We start from the raw sequence: 22,303 nt of genomic DNA on the forward strand, positions 1-22,303 counted from the left end.
TCGATCGTTATTAAAATAGATATTAGAGGGTTGATTCATATGAACATATGAGTAAGCAGACTCATGGAAACCCCAACCCAATTAAAAAGCCTATATCTTGAATGGAATTGTCTACAAAGAGACCGTTTACCTTTTTTGTACAATTGCAGCTATTCCCACACATTAGATGTCAAATTGGATGTCTTGAGATGAGTCACGAAATCCAAGAATTTTTTTTCTGAAACTTTGTATCTAATCAATGACACTCTTATAACCATCCATTTTGAAATCTATTTAACTCGATTCTTTAGAGAAGGGGCAAAAAACAAAGCACTAGAATGAGAGAAGCCAAAGTAAGGGGAAGGAGACAAGTTGAACAAGTTGCAGGAAGACCTGCTTGTGTGCGTGGGTCTTTGCACAGCTAAACATACGCCTGTGGACATCCTACATGAAAAAAGCATTCACAGATAATACAACAAAATATTCAGTTATTCACCAATCTTGTCCCAGATCCAAGCAATATGGACTTCATTAAGATGAAATGAGACAAAAATGAAGTTTACTTGGGTCAAAGGATCCCCCTTTTTGATAACTTGCATTTTTAAACAGGATTCCATGTAGTTAGTGTCATGCATGTCTATATGTCTCTGTTGATCACTAACATATGCACACATGGGTGGATCCAGAGTGTTTTTTGTTGTCTGCAATTTGCACCAACACATGAATAACCCATGTATTTTCACAAGTGCATGTAATGCCCCACCACCACATCAATCACGAATTCGCCACCCAAAGTCACAAGGAATATGCTAAAAAGGGAGGTGCACATCACTTCATCAAACCCCAGAACTATATACATACTTACATAGCGATGAGAAGCCATAACATGGCAATCAGAATTCAAAACATAAAATGCAGCACATTAGCATGCTTATTTACACCAAGCCGATGATGGCCAACATCTTATACCAGTCTAGAACATATATCTAGGTTGAATCTCATTGTCGGAAATATAAAAATCACACCGTAGAAATTGATGATGGACTAAATACTAGGCTGGCCACTAATCTTTTACAAGCATCCATGATCAACCAACGTTGATCACAGTCAGTACGTACCTCACCATGAGTGGGATGATGATGGTGGATGGCCATACATCAATGGTTGCGCACCAGGACCAATTGGTGCATCACCATGTGGCATTTGAGAAGAGGCCATAGTTCTAGTTCCAGCACTCGAACCATACATGGGAAATGCTTGACTAGGAACTTGAGGTTGTCCGCTCCCTGAATAGCCAGCATCGCCGAGGTGGGGCCCACCTTTCATCTGCATGGGAATGGACATAGGCATAGGCATAGGCATAGGCATAGGCATAGGCATAGGCATAGGCATGGGCATGGGTATGCCACCATGATGCAACTGAGCCATCCTACCACGATCCCCATAACCATATGCACGACCATCTGATTGGGTTCCCATTTGAGGGTTCGAAGGAGACTGGGTTCCCATTGGAGGGTTAGTGACTGTTTGAGCTCCCAACTGAGGGTTACTGAGAGGCGGGGTTCCCATTTGAGGATTACTGAGAGGTTGTGTTCCCATTTGAGGGCTTCCAGAGAGAGGAGCTTGATGAGAGAAAGTTTCGGGAGGCGGGTAAGGAGAGTAGACTTGAGATGGCTGAGGGCGGGAGGGAATTTGTTGAGTCCAAGTTGGCTGTTGTTGATGTGAGGGAAATGGGTGGATTTGGTTTCGGTTGTCACTTAGATTTGTTTGTGCTCTAGGGTCCAATTCCGGACTTTGGGGCCTCGGCTGCACATATAGGGTTAGGGCTTGTGAGTACTGGGGGTGAGACTGTGTTTGAGTTGGAGACTGAGCTTGAGCTTGGCCTTGGGCTTGGGCTTGGGCGTATTGAGCTTGGTGTTGAGGGTATTGGGATCGAGTTTGGGCTGGTGGATATTGGGCTTGTGGTTGTGATTGGGGATACTGAGCTTGGGCTTGGGAGTATTGATCTTGATGGTGGGGCAATTGGTTTTGTTGGGGGTGGCAGTATGGATGAGGTTGTGGGGCTGTATATGGTGGGCGCTGGAGCTGAACTAGTTGTTGAGGTGGCAAAGGCTGTTGAGTCAGGGGAGGTTGAGTAGGCATCTCTCTAGGAGGATTGTATTGATCGGTAACAGTTGAAGAGAGAGGAACAGGTAATGGTGTTGATCTGTGGGGCACAGGCCGAGCTGACTCATGGGCCTGATGCATCTGTGGCTTCTCTATGCCAGATGATGGGTTGTCTTGTTGCTTGGGTGGCTCCGGACTGGAAGGCCTAACCCCTTCTCTGTTGGGTTCCTTTGGCACGATTTGGAGCTTGACCAGTTCCCTTTGAGTTTCAGCGAGTTCTTGCTTGTCTCTTATGATCTGTATGGACCTATGGACCTGGAATCAACCATGAAAGACCTCAATGAAGCAGCAATTATGAGTTAAGATAGTTTAAATGAGAATTACAAATGCAAACCTAATTCTAGCCAACAAAAAAAGGAAAAATGAATTTTTTTATATATAATACCATATCAACATAGAAAGGTCTCTTCCTTTTTTCCTCTTTTTATTTTTTTCATTTTTATTATAACTTTGTATGTGTATGTGAGGGACGGAAAAGGCCCAAAAGGACACGGATAGAAGTAGTGAGAAGAGATATGGTGACATACAGTCTGCCGAAGGGGATAGCCCTTAATAGAACAAAATTGCGAAATAGGATTTATGTAGCCGATCCCAAATAGTTGGGATAAGGCTCAGATGATGATGATGATAATGAATTAATGATGATGATGTATGTGTCTGAGGGAAGAGATATGTTTTTTTTCTTTTTTCTCTTTCTTCTTTTTTTTTTTCTGGTGGGTGGGGTTGGTTTTGTTTTTACTGTTTTGGGTTGCGGGGGGGTGGGGGGGAGATGTTCTGCTGTATCTGTGTTTTTTTTTTTTGGTTTGGGTTGGTTTCGGCAGGGGATGTTTGGTTTCAACCTGTTCTCAAACCTTAGATGTCAATATCATGGACCTTATGCGCTAACTTATGCGCTAACCAACAATCCAAGAGGCCAAACCACCAAAAAGATCCTCTTAAATACCAAGCTTCTGATTCTCTATGATCAAGAACATGACCACCAATCAAAAAATCAATATGTTGCACTCTTATCTAGGACACAATTGCTATAGCAGACAATATAGATTGGTAACTGAAGGGATTAATCAGCATTCAGTGAACTAACTGAAATAGAAAACATATGCTGTTGGAGCCTAATTACCTTGAAGCTCGTCTAGATTGCAACATAAAATGCATTTGTTGCTAGAGAATTTGGCGATTATAGTCTTCCAGACACAATATTCTAAGTGGAATAAGAGCTTCATACTGCTTTAATTATGATCAGTTCCATGCACTGAGTGTGTTAGTTTTGTATTGATCTCTTCTGAGGTAATTCAGAAAATATAGTTGTACATCTAGAATTTTGAAGTTGATATCACTACCATTATTTTATTTTATTTTACTCTTCCTGCTAGTTAGATTCAGCAAGTCAATTTGGGATCCTCAGTTGACTTTGAGGCACACAGGCGTGTCTCAGGCACTCACTGACTATCGTGAGTCCAGGCCCCAGTCATCTCGGCTCAGGCACTCAGCCACGCTTGTGAGAGTAGGCTCAGCTCAGGACAAGTCTGAGCCCTGAGCCCTGAGCTGAACCTGCATTTAAAAAACTTAATTTATAAAATAAATTATAAACAAAACTCTTTCTAAAATCCTTGCAAAGGATCTCTTTAGTTATAGCCAGTGCAAAAGTGCAAGTCATAATAAACAAAACTCTTTCTAGAATCCTTGTAAAGGATCTCTTTAGTTATAGCCGGTGTAAAAGTGCAAGTCAACCTATACATATCAACTGCACGCAAATAATATCTCAAAAAAATACTACATGGTTAAGATCTACCTGATTAAGAAATCATTACTGTGATATTTGTCGGGGAAAAAAAAGCTAACTCTATGACTTGCATGGATGGAGACGAAATAACTGTGGTGTATAACACTACTTGGAGACCCCCTAATTATTATGTGGTAATAAAGCATGGACGGAAAAATTGCCATGGCCAGCCATTGGATTAATGTTTCCCAAGAAACTAAGCATTTAAGTCGAAACATATTAAGCAAAACCAACCTGCGCCTTTGTTAGGAATTAGGCAAAACTGTTATTGGTTAAAAGCAAGCTACCAACAAGTCATGTATATTTGAGGGTGTTTTTCTTAAAAAAAAAAAAAAAACTAGTCATGTATTTAAAAAGTATTAAGATCATAATGTTTCTCTAAATCAACAGAAAATAGGTCAAAATGATCAGTTAACAAGAATGAAAACAGAGAACTTCGAAGGTGTACGAATAATCAGTGAATAGAAGAGCAGTGGTTGACAAAACTCCATTCCGGATTGGGAATCATTAAAGTCCGTGCTGATTCCTGGTCAGAATCTGCTTGTTTAACATCAAGCTGGAATGGCAGACTTGGCTACATAGTGCGGCTTTTAACTGCATGGTCCAACGTTTGAACATCCTGGCATGCCTTTTATCCTTTTTACAGTTCAAAAAATATATACACAACATATTATATAAGTATTATGTAGATTCTACAGCTCCAAGCTGAGTGGCTCACATGCTTAGACTGTGTGGCTTTCAATTGCAGGGTCGGAGGTCTGAACCCTCTTGGCATGGCTTTTCCTTAATATTAAAAAAAAACAAGTGAAGATACTAAATAAATAATATGTGATAGGTTCATGTGCAAAAAAAAAATAGCATATATTATATACTATATGTTATATTAATCTTGTTATATTAATTGGTATATACATGCGTATAAGTTTGTTTTCTTTTTTAAAATGTTAAAAAGAAAATGCAGTTGTAAGATTTGAACCTCAGACATTGCGCTCCACATAGTAATGATCTAGCCAAGTTGGCTATCTTAGTTAAACAATATAAAATGCATATTTTAAATGTTTGTATGTGTGTGTGTTCGTGTCCTTTTTTTTTTTTCCTTTTTTTGGGCCGATCCAGATTGCCAATTGGGATGATCCAGATCGAGATCATTAAGTGCGCAATCCACCCACCAATCCGATGTTTAAAACACTGAGCAAGAGCATCGCAAGACAGGAAAGATATTCATCAATGTGATTTCCAATCACTTCACAAAACTTTGAGGGTGTATAATAATTCATGCAAGAGCTATATTCATGAATGTGTTTTCCAATCAATTCCTCGAAAATATGATCTACTTAAAGAAGAAATCATAAATAAACTATTGACACAAAATATGAGGACTTAAAGTTAGCAACTCACCTCTTGGAGATGTTTCTCAAGGGACGTAAGCTTTGAATTTGATTCGCCATGGTCATGAACAAAATCTGAACGAAGCTCTCCTATTGATCGTTCAATATTGCAACAATATGATTCCATCTGTGACATGCGTCCACTAATCCCCTCAATAAAGCATAATAGAGTGTCCATACATTTTTTCATGGTCTTTTCAACAGTAGTGATGACTTCTACATTAAAATCTTCATTCTGCTCATTACAGACATTTAAAAAGGATCGACCAATTGTGGGTTCACCAAATTCCTGCATAATCAAGATGTACAAAGAAATATCAAAATTTTATGCACTTTCAATGCACCCTGAATGACATAAAACAGTAATAAATCAAATGGTCAATTTATTTTTCACCAGAGGAAAGAGAATATTACTAGATATATTTATTATATTTTGTAAATCAATTCACATGTTTGCTTTTTTTCTCATCCTTCATTAATGTAATTATCGACAAACATTTCTACAATGTAATATTCATAGATTCCACAAATAGAACACAATGGTCTGAAAAAACGTTTATTCTGCATCAAAGTCATGGTAATGATAAATCAGAATGAAACATAGCAAATACAAGTATAGCTAATCATTATGGTCTGCATGTGAGAAATTTAAGATAGAAGAAACAGAATAGTTTGTAAAAGGAATTCAAATGAAAATCACAGTAGCTCAAAACCACCTAAAATAAGGGTGACAATGAACATGCAATCATTGAAGCCGGACAGGTTCAGATGACTGACCTACTCTCTTTTTTCTCTTCATTTTTCCTTCATTATTAACGGAGATCGGAGATGCTACATTAAAGGAGCTTTCACAGTTAAATAGGAATAAGTGCTCGTCTATAGCATCAGGTGCAATGTACCTTTCCGTTTTTTTTTTTCCCCACCCCCCTTTTTTTTTAAAGTAGATTTGACTGGATTGTATTAACCTTGAAGAAAAGCAATAAGTTAAACTATAAAGGACTGTTTTCACAAAGACAACCAAGAAAATGGAAAAGCTCAAGGTCTGTGCTGTGCTGGACGTATCAAAAAAGTTGGGGCCAACACACCCTCTTTCACTAATGCATGCACAGCTGTGTCAGCCTCCCTCCATGTGTGCTTAAGGGCTTCTTGTAGGGACCTTTCAAGTTAAAAAATTGGTCAAACATGGGTTCTAATATCCATGGGAAAGGGAAGACTTGGCGGCCCGACACTACATTCAGTCAGTTCAGTCAGTCCCCTTCCACAAGGAGACAGTGACCCCACCTGCTGTCAAACAGCTTAAAAACCTCCAATGAACAATGTACCTCAGCAAACATGGAATTTGTTCCTACAATAGGTCCCAAAAAAGAGAGCAAGAGCAGCTACAGGTTATTGCCAAAAAGGCCCCCCACACCTGCAGCTCCTGGATGACGACCCCAAAATCTGGTGGGACCTAGAAGGTAGATCTCGAGATAGTTGTCGATCTTGAGAGTAAGATTCCTTTCCAGTTCTGCTCAACATCCCCCTGCGACCAACTCGTAAAATCCCTTTGGTTCTGGGGCCAAAACATGACAGTAGACAGGATTCTATCTTCCACTTCTCCCTGGCATATTTGCTACGGTTGAATATCCTGCTGTCACGATACAAGCAGATGGCCGAAAAAGCAGGGTGGCCTGCAGAAGACAAATCCCCAAGGAGGAGAATGGGAGACTAAAGTACGCCACAAACTGCTGTTTGTGGCATTGCCAATACCCATACAAAATGCTGAAGTATGACAGCCAAATTTGGCCCGAACGTTGAACAGTGTACAAAGTGGAGGTCTATAGTTTCCTCGGCCTCCTTACAAATTGTACAACAGTTGGGCAGCTGGTGTCCCCTCTGTTTTAGCTGGTCGAACATGAAGGCTTTATCGGACCAAACCAGCCAAATGGGGGCCTACCAGGCTTTGTAGGCTATGACCAAGGAGGTTGTGGTTCAGTTTACACTATCGAAAGATGCCACCAAGAAAGAACCAGATGAGGCGTGAGAGCACACCATTTTGTGTCTCCCCATTCTAGGGTAAAAAATTGAGCCCTTAGGGTGTCCAGCAATAACTCAAGTTCAAGAATCTTGTTGTCTGTAGGTTCCTCTAAACCTGGGGACCCAACCCAATTGACCACCAAAGACTTCATATGATTGTGCCACACTAACATCATTGTCTCTAGCAAGAGAGAATAGCCCCGGATAGCGAGATGGGAGAATAGACTCTCCTACACATAGGCCCTCCCACAGACTAATGTAATCACTCTTTTGGGTTGAATTGAAGGTCAGAAGCAAACTCTGAATATGTGGATGCAATCCCTCTCCAGACTACCAAAGAATGAGTATTGACTGAGGCCCCCAAAAGCCAAGAAGAGCTATCAAGGCTGTAACTGTGGAGGACAACCGGCTGCCACATGGGGCCCTCTTGGTTCGCGAAGCACCATCACCACTTGCTGAGTAGTGTGGCATTGGAGTCACTTATATTTCTGATGCCTATGCTCCCACTTCTTTATGGAGTACAAACCATATTCCACTTTACTGTGTGGAACTTGTGTGCACCACCCACCCTAAACCACAAAAAATCTCTCATCATACATTCAAGCCAGTAAACAATGGCCTTGGGCATCTAAAGAGAGACATCTGAAAGATGGATATATCTAAAAGGATTACTTCAATTAAGGTGATTCTGCCTTTGAGAGACAGGAAGTGACACTTCCAAGCTCCTAGCTGGTGTGCAAACCACGTGACCAGAGTGTCCCAAAAGAGCCCAAAGCCCTTGGCGATTGATCCCTCTATTTGGACACATATTTTATCTAACGGGAGGCTAACCATGTAGCTGACACCCTGTCCAGAGAGGGATGCCACTGTGTTTAGCTGTTGCAGCACAGCACGAACATCATTTTGTTCATTTATTGTAAAGATGACCAACAGACCCCACATTATGACATTGGGGAGTAGTACAGTGTTTTGGAAATCTACCAATGCTATGTAAGGAGAAATCATACTACGGGTTGCCCATTTTGTGTGACGTAAAAACTTTACTTAATGCAAGACTGCAAATAAAATAATGTTGAGAAAAAAATCATACTGGATAGAGAACATCCTAGAATCTCCATAAGGGACAAAATCCTCACATAGCTTCATCATATAAACAACTGCAAGAACAACCAACAAATACAACCTAGAAAGAACTAGATCTCTGTCCTAACGTCTTAAAAAAAATTTAGAACGATATGCTTCAAAAGCCACAGTATATCATTCGTTTCTAGCACAGCAGGTTGTGACTGGTGGATCGATCACATTTAGTTAAGAAGCTCAAATTAATAGCTTCACTTGAGCTTGTGTGTGTGTGTGTGTGTGTGTGTGTGTGTGTGTGTGTGTGTTTACCTCAACTTCTAATTTTTTTTAGCTTGTTTACAACTTGGTTGCTCTTGGCACAGTATGGCTTGACAAGGTTCATCTTTGAATTAATAAGGCCAGACAAGGCAAGCTCAAGTTTTCCTTCCCTCAATCAAGCCGAGCTGAAGCAGGGTGGCTCCAGCTCAAGCCCGTATCAAGCTGGTTCTGCACCAATGCAACCAAGCATGAACATGTCCAAGCTCACTTGTTGAGACTCCTACGTTATTCTCTCACTGCGTTAGAGTATGGAGTCAAATGGATACAATACTGCTCTGTACTATTTACACGTAAACCGAAGTTATGGTTCACAATGTTATGCACTTATAGCTCTATGTAATGACTCGAGTTGCTGTACTGTGACATGCATGGGTTACATTAAATCCGTGGCTCAAGTTTATAAGTCAACTTCAGATGAAGAATGATAATGGTATCGTTTTAATGGCTTATCTTCCGCTCCCTTATACAATGAGATGCTACTGAGCAAAAGATAGAGCTCTCCAAGAAGGGGGGAAAGGATCTTCCGCCCCCTTATACAATGAGATGCTACTAAGCAAAAGATAGAGATCTCCAAGAAGGGGGGAAAGGTTAATGTGGAAAAGCTTTAGAAGGACACAAGAGGAAGTTTCTGCATAGATAATTTCCTGTGCTACTCTTGTTGTAAATGGTTTCTCGGAGATTTTTTCCTCTAGATATGATATTGTGACCAAAAATACGCTTCTATAATCATAAATGCATAAAATTTGTCACTTCATAATATAAAATATAATTAAACACTATAATGATCCCATAGCACTCTAAGTGTCCCTTGCCTCCATGCCAGAAAATTACCTGACATTTCTAAAATCTATGTTTCAAAATCAGTTATTAGTTAGTTTTTTTAATTCGAATTTTGTCTTTTCAAACTTTTGAGATATCTCAAAAGTTGTTCTTTCCAAAAAAATTGTTATTAGCCAATTTTTTTGATGAAATGACATTTTCTTCAAATCTTCTCACAAGTAACAATAAATTTATCACAATAGGTTTTTCCCCATGTAAATGCCCATTGATGAACTTGAATATAATATCATCATCATCGTCAAAGCCTTTTCCCAACTAATTGGGGTCGACTATATGAATCCTGATCTGTCATTCTGCTCTATTAAGGGCCATAACCTCAGTGAGGCCATAAGTTCCCATATCTTATCTCACTACTTCCAACTCTGTCATTTTGGGCCTACCCCTTGCCTTTTTTGAGCCTTCCACTTGAACTAACTCGCACCTTCTAATAGGTGTTGCACTAGGTCTGCACCGCACATGGTTAGTCCACCTAAGTCTACTCACTCTCATCTTATCGCCTATCGGTGCCACACCAGAATGTATTCATTTCAAATTTCATCCCTTCTTGTCTTTCCATTCATCCATCTGAACATCCTCATCTCCGCTCCACTCATTCTATGGGTATATCATTTTTTGACCTCCCGACATTCCGTCCCATAGAGCAAAGCTAGTCTCACAATTGTCCTATAGAACTTGCCCTTCAGCTTCATCGATAAGCGGCGATCACAAAATTTTGGTTGCACATCTCCACTTTGTCACCCAACTCTAGTTTTGTCTGCAACATCTTCTTCAATCTCTCCATTTTCTTAGATTATCGACCCAAGATATCGAAAGGGCGCTCTTTTTGGTATTTCCTGACTATCAATCTTATTTACTTCCTCATCTCTACTCCTATTATTACGAAACTTGCATTCCATATACTCTTTTTTAGTCCAACTAATTTTAAACCTTTTAGATTCTAGAGCATTCCTCCAAAGTTCTAACTTTGTGTTGACGCCAATTCGGGTCTCATCAATCAAAACTAAGTCATTTACAAACAACATGCACTATTGTACCTCATCTTGCAGGTGCCTAGTTAAGCCATCCATAACTAAGACAAAGAGGTACGGGCTCAATGCTAATCCCTGATATATACCTATTGTCACTGAAAACTCACTCGTTTCTCCACTAGTTGTTCGCACGCTAGATAGTGCTCCATCGTACATCTCTCTCACCAAGTTGATATAGTGTTTGGAGACTCATTTCTTTTCCAACACCCACCAAATCGAATCTCAATGAATTCTATCAAAAGCTTTCTCTATATCAATAAAGTTGATATCAAGTTGATTGAAGGCCTCTCTATCTCATAGTAGGGACATAAAGAATACGTCTTGCACAGTTTTTGAAGAAGTCTCCACATGACTCTTAACATAAGAATTTAACCACATGGACGTTCCATTATTTGGTACGAATTTTTCAAAGCTGTGCAGAATTACTAAAATATTATAGATGCATATCCATCTTCCCAATAGAAATTTATTATTTAAAGTGCCCCAGAATGAGAATTTTAGAACAAAATTTACGGTAAACATGAGGGGGTAACTAATGCCATGGATGAGACATATCAATTGACTTGAGATTAACAAAAAAGCAGCAAAACAATAAGCAGAGAGAGAGACTAGATGACATGAAAGATCGACTATAAGGTAGAGTCAATGGATGAAAATACAGCATTTAATTTCAATAGTTTAACCTAAAATACAGCACAAATCAAGCCAAAAAAATAGAAGAATGGGCTTGCATACACTGTCTTGAGAGCCAGTCGAGATTAACTGTTGAGACGAAAGGCCCCGATCGCTGTTGCTATTGCGAAGGAGATTATGGTGAGAAGAGTAAACCAGATAAGGGGATAGCACATCATCCCCTCCAAAACCTAAGTCTCTGGAGCCAGAAACCGCCTTTGGAGAATATGAAGATCCAGAAGCCATTATTCTAAAACTGGATCAGCAAAGCTTCGGCCGAGAGAGAGAGAGAGAATAGAGATAGAGAGAGAGATACTGCTTTGAGATGCTCCAGGTTTGAGAGATTTAACCCTGTAAAGAAAAGGAAAATATATGATACCAGCTGCTAAAAGTAAACGTAGAAGCTGGGGTGAAAAGTTGTGGCCTTCAGGGAAACAGCTCTGAACCTAACGCTCCGCCGCCCTCTGCTTTTTATGGAATGGTTCTTGGATTCTACAGTGTAATACCTGTTCATGTTTTATTCAAATATGAACAATCCCTTCAACCATCGGATCTTGCATCTCCAGCCATCTATTGTTTACATCGATGGCTAGGGTATGCTTGGATGATAGCTAACCTTGTTAGGTATAAACTATCTTTATGAAAATTAACGTACTAATAAAATTTGAATAATATTATCTTGTTAGTTATTTGGTACATATCTTGTATCATGCCAATATTATTTAATTTAATGTTTAATTTGTCGTTTAACTTGAAATCTCTCTAGTTTATCATAAGCCGGTGATGTGAGGGGCCGATTCTCACCCATAATTGAGCAGTTCGGCCCGATTCTCACCTATAATTGGGCAGTTTGGTATTTACCCCTTAAAGTTGAGTATAATATTTTTTGTTATTTAGAAGCATATAATGGATATTTTTATAATAAAATAATGACATTATATTAGTAGTTAAAAAATAATTAATGCATCTTGTTGGTGATGTCTTGTTAATAAATATTTTTGTTTCTATTATGAATTTTTAATTTATTTTTTATTAATTACTTAAAATACCCCTAAACAAAAAGTTACTAGTAAAGGTATCTAAGTATCAAAAAATATTGATGACTTTAAAGGTATACACCAATGGTGTAGCCTAATAAACCACATCAATTTTTTATCCACAAGAAGTTTAAGTGAGTTTTTTTTATGGAAATCTCGTGAAATATCATCCATAGAAACTGGATTTGCTATTTTTGGCTATTTTTAGTTATCTATGGCCAAATATATATGATTTTCAATAAGTTTGTTTTTTAATAAAAAAACATAGTTTTTTAAAAAAGGAACAAGTTTATATAAGGTTTCAACCTTAAAATGTAGAATTACATATGCACCTCAAAAAATCTATTGGAAAGGTTGTTTTAATGTTGAAAAACTGTCTAATTGATTATCTCGACATTGAGATGTATGAATATGAAAAAAAATAAAAAAATTGAGTCCCAAAAATAGTGCATCTTGCAACATATTATCTAGACCGTCAATTTTTTAATTTTTCATATGTTTTTAGATCTACTTGATTTTAAAAAAAAATTGGAATTTAAAAATTTCTACTTGGATATTAAAAAAGATTTTAAGATAAGGGTGCGGTTTGTATAGAGCCTATGCTCTAAATAAAGCAAATCAGAGCCTACGTTCGAGAAATGTGGTTTAAATACTGGAAATCTTTGTGATAGTTTTAAAATATATTTTCATCTTTATTTATAAAGTTTAAAGTTTCAAAAATAGTGTAGATCGACAGATCTATGAAAACTTCAAAATCTTGAAAATTGACGGTCAAAAAATGCGTTACAAAGTACACTATTTTCAAAACTTGAAATCCATTTTTTCCTTATGTCCATACATCTTGATGTCAAGATGGTCAATTTGAGGATATTTACGCATCAAAACAACCTTTTATATTGAAAATTTTGTGGTTGGCTCCAATTTGATTGTTTAGAGCCTCGGCTCTATATAAACTTTTCCCTTAATAAGATATTCCTAAAAATATTTTACAACAAAATTATATATTATAATAAAATTTGAAGGTGCACCTTAATTGGATTGTTTAAGGCTTCAGCCTTATGAAACCACACCCTTTTAAGAAAGGTAAACTCCTTTGTAAAACTGCCTGTAAGTTTATTTTCAATAATTTTATGATGGACATTATCAAATTGAATATAATACATTATTAAAAATAATATAATTAAAATAGTGAATTATCAATGAAAACAAGTACATCCAACATGATGAAATTGATTAAAATAGCAATTTATCAATGATAGTAAACGCATCGAATAAAGCCTTTTTGCCACTTAATCATATCCAAACAAAATACAACTAAGGATTATGGTGTGCTTTTTCTAGCAAGCAACAACAAACATCAGTGCGTTATATTCAAGGATATAGTTTTCATACGGCATCAATCTTAGGCAATCAAAACGAGGTCACCTTCTACGATGTCGAATGATGTAGTTTTGGTGCTAGAACCACCTATGATAGTCTAAAACCCTATTTCTATATTTATTTGTTTTTTATTTATATAAGTGCATCTTGAAGTCAAGAGATCAAATTTTCTAGTATCGAAATAATCTTCAATTTTTCATGTGCTTCTGATACCTTGATGGCTTATATTTATGTTGGGATTGTATCATATGAGCCTATTTACGTTTGATACAAAGAAGTCACAACTACTTATAAGCATCTGATGTAAAATCCGATAGCTCTAGTGAGTTACAAAGTTCGTAAAAAATCGTTCAAACTTTGAGCATAGTAAATGAAACAAATGCATATGCCCTATCTTACATCCAATAGTTAATATTAATTGTGACTTCCATGTATCAAACATAAATGGTCTCTATATTTTTACATTTATTTTATGCCACATTTTGCATACTAATGCAATGTGTTAAACTTTATAAATACTAAAATTAATTTTTTCCTTTTTCCCTTTGTGAAACATTATAATATGTTAGCCCACCCCACCTTTTTATCCATGAGTCCATGGTCACATCCGTATTTTCCCTCATTAGTGACGAAAGGGACTATTCTAATGAGAAGGGTCATTTTCTATATATATTTAAGAGTAGCGTCTCATCCATCCCATCTATGGTGGTCCCTGATTAATAAGAAAAAGCCCATGACAAAAATGCTGAGAGTTTAGAAGTAGTTTTATGTGGATTGATTTATAATGCCCATTTCCCATTGGTTTGTACTACCAATGTGCTATACTTCATCAAAAACTTAAATCAGTGATCATCTCTATCTCATATAATAAGGGATTGTGTACCATCTAAAGTTTTTAAAAAAGGAAAAGTGCTAGGTGAGTCAGCCGACTCACACTATTCTTGTGCAGTCTCCCTACAAAATACATTTCAAAAGTTTATTTTCAATCTAAACTTTTAGCTTCTAGAAATCTCAACCATGATGATTTATATAATTTTGCTATTTTTATTTTTAAAATAATATAAATAGCATTTTATTTTTTGAATTATTTTCTTCACCGGCTATTTTAACTTTTAGTGATGTAATATTTATTGACATCCATCTTAGAGATGGACCTTAGATAGATAAGGGACCGCACAATAATAAGTGAGTCGGATGACTCACATAAACAATATCCTTTAAAAATGATGATTTGGACCAAAATGGCCCGAATTCTTATCCAAATTGTCTAAAAAATAATAATTTGATTATGTCTGGGACCTGTCAATTCGGCTCCATTTTTTTTTTTTTTTTTTTTTTTTGGGCAGAGATACTCAGCTAGATCACCGACCGTACAGAAAGAAGACCCACGTTTTGAATTACTAGTTACTCTTAATTACCTGCAACATGCTCTCTTGCTATGCTTAGTCAAATGCTTGGTGGAAACCTCTGTATCAATATAAAAGAGAGACCTACGACTTCAATTATTGGCAATTATCGATGGGGAATAACATGTTTTCTAAGCCTTACCCACAATATTGATTAAGTCAAGTCTTCTACAAAGAAGTAGGAAAATCATTTGTGGTTGATGTTTGAGAAAATAACTCGATATAAACATTTTTAAGTCTCGTCCTATGCTCCTTGAAAAATTGAATAGAGACTATTTCTTTTCTGATTTTTCAATGTCCACATGTTTACGACCAAATCAAGTTTTCGAACATTCCAACCAATCAAGAAGCTCGAACACGTGGATATCTAACCAAAGCCCAATAGGTATTTGTTGGTAGCCCAAGTTTTAAACCATTGCAATTGTAACGAGTGTTGTCATTATTGGACCGGTCGTTGAACCAGTGAGGGATATGATCTAATCAAAACTAATATATTTGTCAGAACTAAATTTAACAAAAGTAAAAAATAGTAATAATAATTAAAAGGTATGTAATAGATTCAAAAATATGTAAAACTTTGTCTAATTGGTCTAAATGGTAAAAATGATGGGTTTGATGGGTTAAAGCTGGCTAAATATTGGTGTGTTTGTTTTTTAACCAAACATATACCATAATTATAGGAAATAAAAAATAGTTTAAATTGGAAGGATTTTTACCTACTAATTAGTAAAATTGTTGTATTTACCTTTTGGCTTATAAGTTCAGTAATTTTACCATGACATCCTGCTCCCCACATATTCACTCTATTTTTTCCCAAATTTACAGCCGTGTCGATGTTTCAAACATCAAACTACTTATTTATTATTTATTATTTTTAAAAAATTACATTTGTGGAATGGTCCGATACTCAATGTATCGAATCAAGTAGGCACTCAAGTAAGTACAACATCAGACCCAACGTCTTCTATGGGGCAAGTAAATGTTACAAACTTTTTTTTGTATTTTTTTATATTTTAGCAATACGATATTTCGAAATCGTACCACTTTTGAACTACTTTGATATCGCAAGTTTGGATGGCTAAAATATAAAACACAATGAAAATAGCGGTCCGGTGTTATAAATATCGGACCGCCCTATAAATAAGGATGAGCCAAAAATGTAGGATAGTATGATGTTGCAGTTATTGAATTGCTCTACAAATAGGGTAGTTCGATATTTTAGATATTGGACCGTCCCACAACAGTTTAAACATAAAAATTTAGAAAGTAAAATTGTTTCATGCGGGCTAGACCGCATTTTTACGTATGCTATTAAGAAAGTGTAAAGCATCCATTTTAAAGATGGATAGAAGTTGATATTCCATTTAAAAACAATGGAAACTAACGCTTCAAATATTTGACTAGAATTATTATTTTTAGTTTTCAAATTTTATTTATTTATTCATATTCATGATCTCCATGTTAGACATTATATGTCTTTAAAAATTAAGTATTAAATTTCATCTAAAAAATAGATTTATTAAGAGCCCTACATTTTTACATATACGGGCTTGGCCGCGTAGAAACTGGGTCGAATAATTTTTTTTTAAAAAAAAAGTAGCTCGATATTTGAGATGTCCAGCCACAGCCCAAACTAGAAAAAAAATAATAAAAAGTGAGAGTAGGACAACGTGGTAAAAGCATCGACTTGTAAACCAAAAAGTAAAGTCAAGGATTTTACGCTGTACGAACGTAAAAATTCCTAAGCCCTAGTAATTATTCTTTTTAAAAGATAAATCTCAATAATTTTATTTGTTAGCCCAATCGTCTGAAACGCGTGCAGTCGCAAAACATTACGGGGTCAAACGGGGCGGAAAGCCGTAGGAAACCCCATCCCCTCTCTCTCTCTCTCTCTCTCTCTCACACTAAAATCTAAAAACCCATCCCTCTCTTTCTCAGTTTCGAGCTTTCAACACCGGCGCTATTCGGAATTATATAATAGTAGCCAACCCCAAACGAGAATAACACACGGCAACGGTTATCACGCGGAACCGCTGCGCACCCGTGAAACCTAGAGAAAGCAAGTGAAACTTGTGGACAGAAAAACTCATCTTAGAGAGAGAAAGAGGGACGCGGAGAGAGAGGGATGGGGGATTGCCGGCCTCTTGGGTTTCTGATCGGTCTGCCCTTTGCTCTGGTTGCTCTGCTCCTATCGCTCGTGGGTGCCGTCGTATGGGTCATTGGGTATGTATTTCTCATCTTTCTTTAGAGAGAGAAAACTAATTTTTTAAGACTCAAATAATGAGTAATCATCCTACGAGATTTTTCTATAAGATCCTAAATAATCACCATCAAATTTGGCGTAGATCTACATAAAAACTATAATCTCACATATAACTTTTATGAAGATCTATGCCATCGGTAAAGAATGCGAACAATAAGTTCGATTTTTTTTTCTTTAAAGAGAGAATTTGATTTTTTTTTTCCTTCTTTTACCAATGGAAAGGATTGAAATTCTTTAGATTAAACTTTCATCTGTTTCGGATTATTGTCTTTGTTTGAAGCAAGAGAGTTTGAATTTCTTGAAGTTCTGAAGTTATAAATTGGGTGGGTATCCTTTTTCCTTAACCTCCTCCGTCGAAAGGGAGGCGAGAGATGAATTTCTTAGGTTACAGAGAGATAGTCCTACTACATTGGTTAGATGAGCAGATAAATCTGGAATTCAAATTTCTAGAGAGAGTTTCATTGATATTGACTTTGTGATCTGAATTGGTTTGGGGCGTTTGATTTTGAATTTTAGCTGCAAATAATTTGGGTAGGTTATTTCCGTAGAGAGTGAATTTGAATCTTCTCTTCTTTTACGGATGGAAATAATTGAAATTCCTTTGATTAAACATGCCTCTGTTTCGGATTCTTCTCTTTGTTTGAAGAGAGAGAGTTTGAATTTGGGCAGGTATCCTTTTTCCTTTCCCTCCTCTCCTCCACAGAGAGGGAAGAGAGATGGAGTTCTTAGATTTTAGAGAGAGAGTCCTACACTCCTACTGCATTGGTTACATGAGAAGATAAATCTGGAATTCAAATTTCTAGAGAGAGTTCCATTGATATTGACTTTCTGATCTGAAGTGGTTTGGGGTGTTTGGTTTTGCAGGTCTGTATTGAGTTGTATCTGCCCCTGTTGCATATGTTGTGCAGGGCTGGCTAATCTGGCCATGGCTCTCATAAAGCTCCCTATCAAGATTATTAGATGGTTCACTGATTCCATACCTTGCTAACAGAAAACAACCCCTTTCTCTCCCATTTATTTTTTTTAAATAGGTTTAAATTTAGTGGATTGTTTGTTTCCTCACCCCTCTTACTTTTGGTGTATTTGGGTTTCTCTTCTTTTTTTTATTTTTATTTTTTTTGTTGGTTTTTTTTTTCCATGTAAGGTGTGAGATTGATGTAAAAGAATAAATGACTTGTATTTTGTACTCTGTTATTAAATTCGATTACTTGCTTCATAGTAACTCGTTTCATTACTTAGTTTTCACTATAACTGCTTTTTTGAAATTCCCAAAATACTGAAATGTATAAATATCTTATTGCAAATGAATAAATAAATATATTTCATATTACGGGGAATTGTGATTGATATTGATAAAGTTCTTAAAAAAAAAAAACTATGAATCCATATTAAATAGAGAACTTTCCATAAATGTTACTTATATCTCTAAGTCCTCATCTTTTTTAGTTAGAGTTTCTTTAGACAATTTATCAATATAAGTCACGATCCCACGTAATATGTAATTTCTTTATGACGGTGATTTTGGATATCATTATATTCAATAATCTCTAACTTAATATCAAAATCATCAGAACTTTATCAATATCAATCACAATCACACATGATATGTAATTTTTTTATGAGGGTGATTTTGGATATCGTTATATTCAATAATCTCCACATTGATATAAAAAACATCGGCTTACCATGCCAATATCATTCAATAGCTTTATGAATTCAAAAAATTACAAATAACTCCCATGAATAGACTTCCTATGTAAACTTAACCCCAAACAAACTTCTTTTTTCTCACCTTTTACCCTAAATTTAACTTTGTCAACAAATACGCCCAAGCCATAACAATGGTAAAGTGAAGACCAAACTACCTTTTGGAAAGTATGCGATCTAGCACAAAATGGGAGGGTACGACACTTTACTTTTGGAAAGCATGCAGTCAGGCACAAAATAGGGGCGGTCCGGTATATTGCTTCCAGAAAGCATGCAGTTCGACACAAAATAGGGGCAATCCGGCACAAAATAGGAGTGCTCCGGCACTTTGGGCTTATGGAAAGCATGCAATTTGACACAAAATAGGGGTGGTCTGGTAATTTGGGCATGCGGTCCAGCACAAAATGGGGATAGTCCCACATTATGAGTATTTTCGTTAAAAAATATGTTTTTTTGATTTGGGGGTATATCGCTAGAAATGTTCAATTTGAAGTAAAAGTTGCTAAAAAAAACATTATTGGGGGTAGGTTGTCTAGAAAGTCTCATTTTAGGAGTTTTTTGTAATTTTCCCTAATGAATTTATCATATTTTACCAAACGAATTCCTTTACCATTTTTGCTTGTAAGAATGTGTTTGCCATCATATTTATCCACCTCAAATAAAATTGACATACTTTGTCACGTGTTTTTTCTTCAACCAAATACACAAACACTAGCTTTAACCAATGTGCTTTGATACCAAATCCTCTTACATGCAAAAGTTGTGTTCCACCAAGATCGTGCATCTGGCTAGAAAAAAAATAGATGAACAAAATAGGCAGAGTACGAGCCATAATATACATGGCTAAACCGCTATTCCACATCCAAAATTGGCAATTGACACTTCCCAACACTTTTAGTGACATTTTATATCACTAAAAGGGAAAACCACCCAAAATCTTTATGTTCTTGTGACATGTGTGTTTCATGTTTTATTTTTCGTATTATGGCTCGTCTTCTCCGAATCCAACTTTTGGTATTATTGTTTTCCCATTTAAGAGGGTTCTTAAATCCTAGACCCGATCTAGGTCCGGGTATGGGTCAAAAAATTGGATCCACTGAGTCGGGTTCAGGTCCAAATCTTGGATCCAAATACTATTTGGGTTGAGGTCAAATCGGGTACGGTCGTATCCGGGTCCAGTAATGTTTTTCGGGTCCCAATATATATAACATATTTAAATATAATTAAATACATAGATATTTTAATTTTTAGATCGAGTTCGATAGGGTCTAAGCCTCACACTATATTTTTGGGTCCGTGTGGGATCCGGACCCGATGCCACCCCTAGCAAATATATATACCTTTGAAAAAAATTGTGGAACTCCTATTTTATAACGTGTACAAAAAGAAATGCAAAGCATGATAAAGATGAGAGTGAACTATTAGGTAATGTTGGGCTTTAAATGAAAATTAATATATACCTTCGTAAAATGTACATCGCATCTTATAGATCCTCAAAAACAACGTGCATATCCAAGGTTACGGGTTGTTTGGGTACGATTTTGACTTAATATTGAACCATCGGCTGAAACTCAACTCATACATATTAATATGCGACTCGACCTATTCAACTCATAATATTGATTATTAAAATTTCATTTAACTTCAACACCTCATGATCGAATTGTAATGTTCATAATTAGAACCTCAACAAGTAAAGGCATTATTGGTAGTTTTACTGCTCAAATGGTTCAAGACAAATGATAATAGTGAGCCTCATCGTTAGGGGTAAGCGAAATGCGATAAAGGGTTTGCAGTGAAAAATATTTTAGGCCAATGTTATTAATCTTGAACAACTAGGTATTATAGTTCAATAAATTTGTATTTATAACTTTAAAAACCTATAGGTAATTTTTATATTTAGCTCGGATAGTTTAATTAGAACCAAATTATCGGAATGTGCTTGCTCAGTTAGGGTTCCCAAACTTGGATAAGGGTGGTTGAGTAAATTTTAGTATATAATATGCGAAAATGGTTTGATAGGGCTGCAGCTTTATCATAATGAGTAAAGCCTCGCCTCATAACTCATTGGAAATTGCATTTCAAGCATTGAAAAACCTTTATCGATTATCTCGATTTAAACATTATATTTGTAAAAAAATTAAGATTTAAAGCTCTAAAATTAGCGTATATTGCAACAAATTATCTAAGCTGTCCATTTATACCATTTTTAAATTTTTTGAATTTATTTGATGGTGTTGGAAATTTATTTTAGAGCCTATGGAGGTTTTCCCGAAAATGCTTTATACAAAGATTTGAGGGGAGGCTCTATTTTATTTTCATAGAGCCTAGGCCTTAATAGAAACTTCATTGAAGTAACTTAAAGTGAAATAAAAATTAAAAAGTAACCATAATAAAGTTGAATGGGATGATTTGGTTCCATTAATGATTTTGTACTGTTGTTTTAATAACATTTGACGATAACACCAGGGCCAGGAGTCTTTTGGACGCTAAACCTACTCCATCCCACCACCAACCTTTTGAAAAGGGAAAAAATTAAATAAGGTCAATTAAATGAGGTTTTATTCGAACCCACCCATTTAAGGGACGGTTTTAAGAGACGCATTTTCGTATTAGATCCATAATTTATAACCCAAAAAGTAGTGCACGATTTGCAAATAATTAAATTGAACGGTGAAAGAAACTTAAAAGTACATATTTTTGCGTTTTAAATGTTTGTCCGTCAAATTCATGTTCATGATGGTTGAGATTATCGACTTGTAAAATTTTAAGTCAAAATTTTATTTGTAAGATGGATTTAGTTTACAACAATCCGAAATATGAATAGGTGTGTAAGTCGACGCGTTATCCTAAACCGGTTGACATGGTGAAATCTAATCTTTAATTATTATTATTTTTGTTATTGAAACCCCCTTGGCTCTATTTTCTAAACATTGTCTCCCCATGTCTTTTGAAAAACACTAAAAAAACTTTAATACTATTTTTCTTGGTACTCCTACCAGTCAAAAAGTTAATAGATTTAGAATCAAAATATCCCTCAATCCGCCTAATAGCCACATTTTCATTGTGCCGATCCAGCAATGTTTTGTGATGGACTTGAATTGGCTCTATGAAATCAATGGGCCAGACCTAGCCAAACGCTTATTTTATGCCAGACTAGACTCATTTTTTGATCCGACACAAAAACAAGGTGACATAAACATGGTAAAAATGGGGGTATTTTGATAAAAAATAATACCT

The 22,303-nt window shown here is 36.3% G+C and overlaps 2 protein-coding genes across 2 annotated transcripts; one reads left to right on the forward strand and one right to left on the reverse strand.

The window, feature by feature from the left end:
- Positions 1-786: 786 nt before the first annotated feature.
- LOC18434761 (uncharacterized) lies at positions 787-11,712 on the reverse strand. The gene is made up of 3 exons (XM_011625292.3): positions 11,334-11,712; positions 5,327-5,605; positions 787-2,400 (listed from the first exon to the last, which is right to left on the reverse strand). Exons 1-3 carry the CDS (start codon positions 11,514-11,516, stop codon positions 1,099-1,101), a joined length of 1,764 nt encoding a protein of 587 aa, XP_011623594.1. The 5' UTR covers positions 11,517-11,712; the 3' UTR covers positions 787-1,098.
- A 5,223-nt stretch (positions 11,713-16,935) lies between these two features.
- On the forward strand, positions 16,936-18,578 carry LOC18434759 (taximin). The gene is made up of 2 exons (XM_006844822.4): positions 16,936-17,316; positions 18,221-18,578. Exons 1-2 carry the CDS (start codon positions 17,219-17,221, stop codon positions 18,342-18,344), a joined length of 222 nt encoding a protein of 73 aa, XP_006844885.1. The 5' UTR covers positions 16,936-17,218; the 3' UTR covers positions 18,345-18,578.
- Positions 18,579-22,303: the final 3,725 nt, after the last annotated feature.

The sequence above is a fragment of the Amborella trichopoda genome, chromosome 1 (genome assembly GCF_054954075.1).
Source record: "Amborella trichopoda isolate Santa Cruz 75 chromosome 1, AtrichopodaSantaCruz75HAP2 v2.0, whole genome shotgun sequence".
In the NCBI taxonomy this organism is placed as follows: domain Eukaryota; kingdom Viridiplantae; phylum Streptophyta; class Magnoliopsida; order Amborellales; family Amborellaceae; genus Amborella; species Amborella trichopoda.

What these genes read in the sequence shown, in the direction of transcription:
- LOC18434759 (XM_006844822.4), top strand. Translation starts at nt 17,219, where the DNA reads ATGGGGGATTGCCGGCCTCTTGGGTTTCTGATCGGTCTGCCCTTTGCT. An exon ending in GCCGTCGTATGGGTCATTGG is followed by an intron (nt 17,317 to 18,220) that starts GTATGTATTTCT and finishes TTGGTTTTGCAG; the next exon opens with GTCTGTATTGAGTTGTATCT.
- LOC18434761 (XM_011625292.3), bottom strand. Translation starts at nt 11,516, where the DNA reads ATGGCTTCTGGATCTTCATATTCTCCAAAGGCGGTTTCTGGCTCCAGA. An exon ending in CGACTGGCTCTCAAGACAGT is followed by an intron (nt 5,606 to 11,333) that starts GTATGCAAGCCC and finishes TTGATTATGCAG; the next exon opens with GAATTTGGTGAACCCACAAT. An exon ending in TTGAGAAACATCTCCAAGAG is followed by an intron (nt 2,401 to 5,326) that starts GTGAGTTGCTAA and finishes GGTTGATTCCAG; the next exon opens with GTCCATAGGTCCATACAGAT.